General features: G+C 36.8%; 1 protein-coding gene across 1 annotated transcript; it reads left to right on the top strand.

Annotated features, from left to right (window-relative positions):
* The first annotated feature begins 224 nt into the window (after positions 1-224).
* Positions 225-7,262, top strand: LOC107622768 (arginyl-tRNA--protein transferase 2). The gene is made up of 7 exons (XM_016324788.3): positions 225-814; positions 2,373-2,700; positions 3,320-3,358; positions 3,865-4,015; positions 4,420-5,559; positions 5,877-6,189; positions 6,621-7,262. Exons 2-7 carry the CDS (start codon positions 2,586-2,588, stop codon positions 6,735-6,737), a joined length of 1,875 nt encoding a protein of 624 aa, XP_016180274.1. The 5' UTR covers positions 225-814; positions 2,373-2,585; the 3' UTR covers positions 6,738-7,262.
* The last annotated feature ends 331 nt before the right edge of the window (positions 7,263-7,593 follow it).

Raw genomic sequence — 7,593 nt, 5'->3', positions numbered from 1 at the left:
TTGTTTAATATTATTTTTTTGGTGGTAGAACTATGGTTCAAAAACCGGATCTGACCGGCCAGTGGATCGGCCAACTGCGAACCGTATGCTAATATGGTTCGGTTTAATACCAGAAACTGTCTTAAAAACCGCTCGAGAACCGTTAAATCGGCCGAGAACCGACCGGTCGAATCAAACCAGGATCCGGCCCGTTCTCATAAAATGTTGTCGTTTTGCGTTTAGGTAAAATGAGAAAGCCAGGTTCTCCAGTTCTCTTCTCCCTCGAGCCATTCCCATTCCTCCCTCGTTTCGTCGGTCTCTCATTCCCCAGAACACGCCCCTGGGTTACAGCGCCGCTGCCGCCGCAAGGAGTGGAGTCTGCACTTTGTTTGCTCAGCCGCAGCTTCTTCCAATCCACCACCGTCGTGCTCGTCGCCTGGCCTCCGTCTCTGTCGCGCTTCTGCCCCTCCAACTCCTTCGTTTACGGTAAACCTAATTTCCCCTAAGCTGCATCTCCTTCTTCTCGAGATCTCCACTTCTCATCCCTCACTCCCTCGAAGCCGCCGTCCCCACTGCAACTCGTCTCGTGTCGTTCCGACGTCGCGCAGCCACTGTTCCGTCGCGTGGGATCTGTTTCACCGCGCTCCATCCTCCTCTGCTTCAGTTCCGCCACGCTCCACCCTCCTCTGCTCCAGTTCTGCTGCGATCCACCCTCCGAAACTCCAGTTTTTGGCGGTCTAGGCCACCCCTTCTCCAGTTCCGCGGCGGTCCAGGCCACTTCTCCAGTTCTGCCGCGTCCAGCCCTCCCTGCTCCCTCACCTCTGTGCTCTAGAGGGTATTGTTTACTGTAATTGTTGTTTTAATTGGTTTAGGATAGTTAATCTGTGATTTTTCTTCTTCAATTATTGTTGTTGTTAATGTGGTTTAAGATTGTTGATCATGTTTTTGATTCTGTTGTTCTGTTGTCTTTAATTATATTTGTTTCATTGTGATTTTTTGTTCTTGAACTTGTTAAGTTGATAATTGTTAAATTGTTGGGCGGCTGCTGTTTTAATTTGCTAAATTGTTAGGTTGTTGCGATTTAATTTGCTGAATTTTCCACTCAAGTGTTGTTCATGATTATTTGCTAAATTGTTGTTTTGTATCTATTATTGTCCTTGAGATTATTGGGTTGTTGTGTTCTTCTCACATTGATAATTTGCTAATTTGCTAAATTGTTGTTATTGTGATTTTTGAGATTGAGATGGTCATTGTTTCTTGTTATTGGGTTGCTGGTTTTTCTATTCGGGGCTTGTTCTTGTTAATTTGTTAAATTGTTGTTGTTATGATCCTTGCTATTGGAATTGTCTTTGTTTCTTGTTATTGTGCTGATAATTTTTAGGAATGAATGATAGTATCAATCAAGAAGTATTTAGAGATTGTCCTCCTTTTTGCAAATTTGATGATTGCTGACAAACTTTGATGCCCATTTCATGTTTGGTTGTTTCTTTTGTTATTTGACTTTTGAGTTTGTATTTGGATGAAATTATAATATTGTGGTTGATGTAATACTTTTAATTTGGATGACATTTGAATGTTTATATTAAACTATAATTATGTTTTAGTGTGTTTATTTATATTTTATTTATTATTTTAAATTGTTTTGCCGGTTGATCACGGTTGAACCGGTTGAATCAGTAAACCAGTAATAGAGCGGTTTAATGACCCGTCCGGTTTTTAGAACTTTGAGTAGAACATTTTGTGTTTGTCATTTATGTGTGTTTTGATTTTCTTTAGTTAAGTTATGATGTTTGAAGTTGTTTTTAAACTTTAATGATAAATTATGAATAATTTATTGTGTGAAAGTGTGAAATTTTGAATTTGTTAGCGTAGAAATCATGGAATTTAAATATTTGAAATTATATATTGAATATTTTTTATAATTTTATTGTATATTTAATTAAATCGGTTCGACCTTGGTTAGACCATTTAATGACTGGTTTGGTTCTCGCAACCTTGGTCTATATATAGCGGGATATGTATGCCCATAATTCGATCCCGTCTCACTCCAAACAAAAAAACACTCCGCTCAAAACCCGGAGTGGTAAGTAATTACCTGCTTCAACTGGATATGGATAGAGCGATTATCTGCAAGTACAAATTGCATTATCACCTATAAATGAAAAAGCTGATAGTATTGGTGATGGTGGTTAGTCTTTTTGTTGTATGAATTTAAAATTTTCATTTATTATAAACAAAATTGTTATTAAATTAATTTTTATTAATATTTGACGTGGTATGTGGTTATCTTTTTTTTTTTTTAATCACATCTAACAAAAATCGAATTAGGTGTTTACTAAACTTTATATTTTTTTCACATTGACATGTTCTTTTACGAAAACATAAAAAAATAGAAAGGAAAACTGAAAAAAAACAAAAGAGAGGAAAGTGCAGAGGAAGCAAACTGGAAGTAGTGTGCGTGTGCGTGTCTGTGAAGACTGAAAGAAGCTTCTGATTGCTGTGGCCGCTACAACACAAGTCACCCAAGGAGGAATCCACATCCACAAGTAACCCAAGAAGAAGAAGAAGAAGAAGAAGAAGAAGAAGAAGAAGAAGGAGGAGGAGGAATGGCAAGCAGCAGCAGAACTAACCCGCGAAAGGAAAGCGTCGTCGTCGATTGTGGTCGCCGCCGAACCACTTGCGGCTATTGCAGATCGCCCCGCCGCTCTAGCATCTCTCATGGTACCCCCTTCCCTTTCTCTCAATTTTCCCTTTTTTAATATATAGTGTTCATTTATTCAATTGCTTCACGAATTATTGTTTTTCTATTAAGAAAACTCTCTTCGATTTCTCGATGTTGATTCAGGATGATTATCGGTGTTTGAACTATTCTTATGGGAAAATTTTTAAAGAAGTTATGTAATAAAATTGAAATTCTTAGTGTCTGAATTGTACTTGTGCTATAGAGAGAGCTAGCAGCTATGAGATTCACTTCTAATTTGGTTTGATTTTGCCATGTTTGTTTTGTTGGTGTACGTAAGAAAGAATTATTTAGTTTCGGTTTACCACAGTTTGTTGTTTGGTGTAACAAACTACGAACAATGTTCATTACTTCATTTGATGGTGTATTATTGAACTTTGCATGAAAATTGGTAGATACCATCTAGTTTTTAGAGTCTTATAGGGGTGTAATTTCCAATTTGGAAAATTCATTTATGTAGTTAAAATTTTGTTGATAAATTTGATTGAGAAGTTTTTCCCTTGTCTCTTTTTTCTTTGGATTTCTATGGACTCCCGTTTATGATGCTATTAACATAACAATTTTCTAACTAGTTTCTTTTTTCTATTATTCTTGTTGCAGGCTTGTGGGCGCATAGCCTTACTGTGGATGACTACCAAGGTATGTGCAACTTGTACATTGTTTGTCCATGATATGTTTCTCAGTTCGTATATCCACCTATTCACTTTCCCTTTTTCTAAATAAAGAAAATGTTGAGTGCTTTTTATGCTTTAATAGTTTTTTCTTTTGTAGTATGCTTTTGTTTGTAAGTGGATAACAAGCTTGATATTTACATTGTGAGGTGGTTCTAGCTGTCTTTAGGTTTGGAACAATGTGTTCATTCTTGATTGAAGTCAAAAGTGGTTCTGGTTTGTTCAATGTTTTACTCTTTTAAAGTGTTTATTTTTGAACAAAATGTGTTGTGTGATGCTATTATTTTTATATTGAAGTAGTAATCTTTGCATGATGATCTACTTCTTGCTTCCTTCTTTATTGTGTAAAGTTATAAATTTACTTCTGACATTTGGAAAGATTCTTGCCTTTTTCCATTAGTTTTATGGTAAAACAATGCTTGCATGCATAAATTTCTCATATGAACCCAGTTTCATTTTGATATCTTTTGCTAGGACTTCTTGATCGGGGTTGGAGAAGATCTGGATGTTTTCTTTATAAGCCAGAGATGGAAAGGACATGCTGCCCTTCTTATACAATTCGTTTGAAAGCAAGCGACTTTGTTCCTTCCAAGGAGCAGGTTCGTGTATCTAGACGATTGCAAAGGTATGCTTGCATAATGTGATATTTCTTGAGGCAAACACATTGTAACAAACTAATCATTGAAGTTAGAAATTCCCATTGTATATTTTTCTTGAGGCAAATACAATGTAACTTACTCTTTTAAGAAACCGAAAACCTTTACTTATTTATTTATTGGTTTATAAGTCACTATTTTCTATGGTCGTTGGGATGCGAGATGGCTGAAAATTTGAATTGCATCAATATATTACCTTAATAAGTTATGGTCTGCTTCTTCTTTCCCTTTTTTAACACTTAAGTGGGGTCTTCATTGGGGTTGAATATATTGGATGTTAGTATTTTCTAGTATAAGTATTTCAGATCCTTAGATATCTGCAGTCTGGAAATCTCCCGTTTCTTTTTCTCCCCTTAAACCTTCATCTGTATAGGTATTTAGATGGATCCTTGGATGCCAAAAGAGCTAATACATCTGAGGACGCAACTACTTCAAAGAAATCAGAAAGCTGTGTCCGTCATAAGGTCTCATCCCCCAAGTCAGAAGAATCTCTATCTGCCAGCAAGGAAGAGCAGAATGAGGTTGAAAACATTTTGCGCCATTTATCAGATCAAATTAATAAAATAGTACAGATGTTGATTGAGAAGGGGGAATTTCCTTCTCATATTGTGTTACCAAAACCTTTAGTCAGAAAGGTTTCACAAGGGAAGAAAAAATTACTAGCCAGTGGATCAGAAGATATGTTATATAGCAGCAATATAGCATTTCAAATTGCAGCCTCTATAAAAAGAACTCAATCAGGTGACAAGAATAGGAATAATTCCCAACCATCACAAAATGGTGAAAAGGAAAATGCATCATCTCCCAAAATTATTGCAGAAAAGTTAGTAGTGCCTTTAGATCCGATGGTGAAAAGTTCTGGGTTTTCTGTCAGGGCTTGCAATGGGCATATCAATTTCTATGCTCCTACGGAGCAAGTTTGCCAGAGTGAGTGTGTTCAAAGTGCTGAAACTTCTAAAAAATCTGGAATGAAGCGTGATATTGGTGGAAATTGTCTGAGTAGTCCTCCACATTGTCAGGTGAAAAAGCGAAAGTTTGAGATCAGAATGAATAGATCCAGTTTTGATCCAGAAGAATTTGCTCTGTATAGGCGATATCAGCTCAAAGTACATAATGATAAACCAGACCATGTCACGGAGACCTCATATCGCAGGTTTCTGGTTGATACTCCATTATTATTTGTTTCTCCCACCGGTGATAGCACTGTTCCACCTTGTGGCTTTGGCTCTTTCCATCAACAATATTTAATAGATGGCAAATTAGTGGCAGTTGGTGTTATAGATGTCCTTCCCAAATGTTTGTCAAGCAAATATTTATTCTGGGATCCAGACTTTGCCTTCCTATCACTTGGCAAGTACTCAGCACTTCAAGAAATAGGTTGGGTGAAAGAAAACCAGGCTCATTGCCCTAGTCTTCAGTACTATTATCTTGGCTACTATATTCACTCATGCAACAAGATGAGATACAAAGCTTCCTATCGTCCATCGGAGCTTTTATGCCCACTTTGTTATCAGTAAGTTAATTCATTTTGACATGTAAATGAAGCCACTTTGTCATGCTGCTGTTTATAAATTAATTTTTTCAGCTTTTACTTTGCCTCAATCTCTCTGCTTTTCTTTCTGGTCTTTTTTGATATTTCACTCTGATAACCAATTTGGTGCAATCTGCCAATGTCTATGCCTTTTGGCTTGATGATGTGAAAGGACCAAGTTGCACCATCGTAGTCTTGCCATGTATAAATATGGGCGTTATCTGGCTTACCTATCGTAAACTTTGATCTCATTGTGCGTTAGTTTTATTTTTCATGACTGACAGCATGCTAATCTCCAGGTGGGTCTCATTTGACATTGCAAGGCCCTTGCTTGACAAAAGGCCTTATGTTGTCTTATCAGATTCCTCCGTTTTAAAAAATGGCGATTCTTCCCTCCATCAAGCTACCGAAGATTCAACAGAAAGGCACCTTGATGACATTGACCAAGAAGATGCAAATGATGTCCGAATGGATGAGGATGAACAAACCGTAGACTCTGAAGAAAGCTCTGACGATGAACCTGAACTTGAAACCACTGCATATGGCAACGCGGAAAATTGTGATGTCAGCAGAGTTTTGGTTGGGGTAGAGGGAACTTGTTTGAGATACAGGGTATGCTTGTTAATTCTTTGGCGCATACATTTTTTTAGCTATTATGACAAATTGTAAAAAAAATGCAAAAAAAAAAAAAAAAAAGCTTCAATGAGTCTAGGCTTGTGATAAGTGTTTCAAAATTCATATAACATAACCAGAATTCAATAAATGGTTGAAAAGCTCACCCTAGTCCTTAGGTCCCCTTGAATAAATATGGGTTCATGATGAATCACCCTTCATGAAATGAGATTGCTCAAGTTAGAGCAATGTAGAAAGGGAGCAAGAAAACCGATATTTGTAGGGTAAACTATTCATTTTTTTTTTTTTTTTTGTTAAGGTAAGATACTTTGTGTTTTAACAACAGAAACTACTGCATGATTTGTGTTTTATACTATCTGACTTGCTCTTGGTGTTCTTTCTTGTGCATACTGAACCTTTCATATCTGAAGGATCTGCGAAATGCCTTTGGTCCTGAGGGGAGGCAGTATTTGGAGACCCAGCTGCAGAAATACAAGAACGTCGTGGGTCCAGAGTTATCTGAGAGAATGGTCTATTCTGTTGGATAATTTGAATCTTAGCTCATGAGTTTTGACAAGACGATAGTGCCAATATCCCAAGGAAAAGAAAGAAATATCCTCTCCAAATAAGTTCCATGTGTTTTGGGTGCTCATATGGTGTCGTGTTTTCGACAAGACGATAGTACCAATAAGAATACTATTTAAGGTGATAGTTTAAGTTCGTTAGTGACCATAATTCAAAATCTTGATTCTCGTATTGGTTGTGACCATATTTATGTGGTGCTCAACTGCTCAGGGAGCAAACAACAGGTGTAGTTGAATTAGGCCCTTGTTTTGTCTCTAGGAGTGGTATTGGTAACAAAAAATCAACTGTTGGAACCCTGATTTGGGGCTAATAGATTGTTTTTGTTGAAGATTTGTTGTTGCCCATTCAAATTTCTCATGCATTTTGCACATATGAAATTGAATGGAATATTTCTTTGGCAGCATTAATTGCCAAATGTGGAATGCAATGCAATGCATAGTGCTGTCAGTTGAATATCTAATAAGACTAATGCACTACTTTGACACTAATGAGTTTCAAATTTCATATCAAATTTATGCTTTAGAGGAACAGGTATGTTATAAGATTTACCTATGGTCATTAATTATGATGATTAATTAATTCAATTCGACTACTGGAGCCTAGTATTCACGGATATTTGACAGATTCTTTGCTAAAAGCCTAAAAGGAATAATAATCTATTTTCTTTCTTGCACATAAAGAAATAAGAATCCATATTTGGTCTAAATCCTACGTATCCACCATCGAGCAATTTGAACTCAAATGAAGAAAATTAATAGCTCTACAATGAATGGAGAAAGTTACTTTCCAACCAATTGCAACCTACCTACTCATTCCTTG

This window comes from Arachis ipaensis, chromosome B10 (assembly GCF_059453495.1).
Source record: "Arachis ipaensis isolate K30076 ecotype BB chromosome B10, ASM5945349v1, whole genome shotgun sequence".
Classification (NCBI taxonomy): domain Eukaryota; kingdom Viridiplantae; phylum Streptophyta; class Magnoliopsida; order Fabales; family Fabaceae; genus Arachis; species Arachis ipaensis.
This window is presented reverse-complemented; position numbering and strand designations above follow the sequence as displayed.

Bases quoted from the DNA above. Each gene is read 5' to 3' on its own strand.
- LOC107622768 (XM_016324788.3), top strand. From the start codon at position 2,586: ATGGCAAGCAGCAGCAGAACTAACCCGCGAAAGGAAAGCGTCGTCGTC. The intron at 2,701-3,319 runs GTACCCCCTTCC...TTCTTGTTGCAG, and splicing joins CCGCTCTAGCATCTCTCATG to GCTTGTGGGCGCATAGCCTT. The intron at 3,359-3,864 runs GTATGTGCAACT...ATCTTTTGCTAG, and splicing joins TACTGTGGATGACTACCAAG to GACTTCTTGATCGGGGTTGG.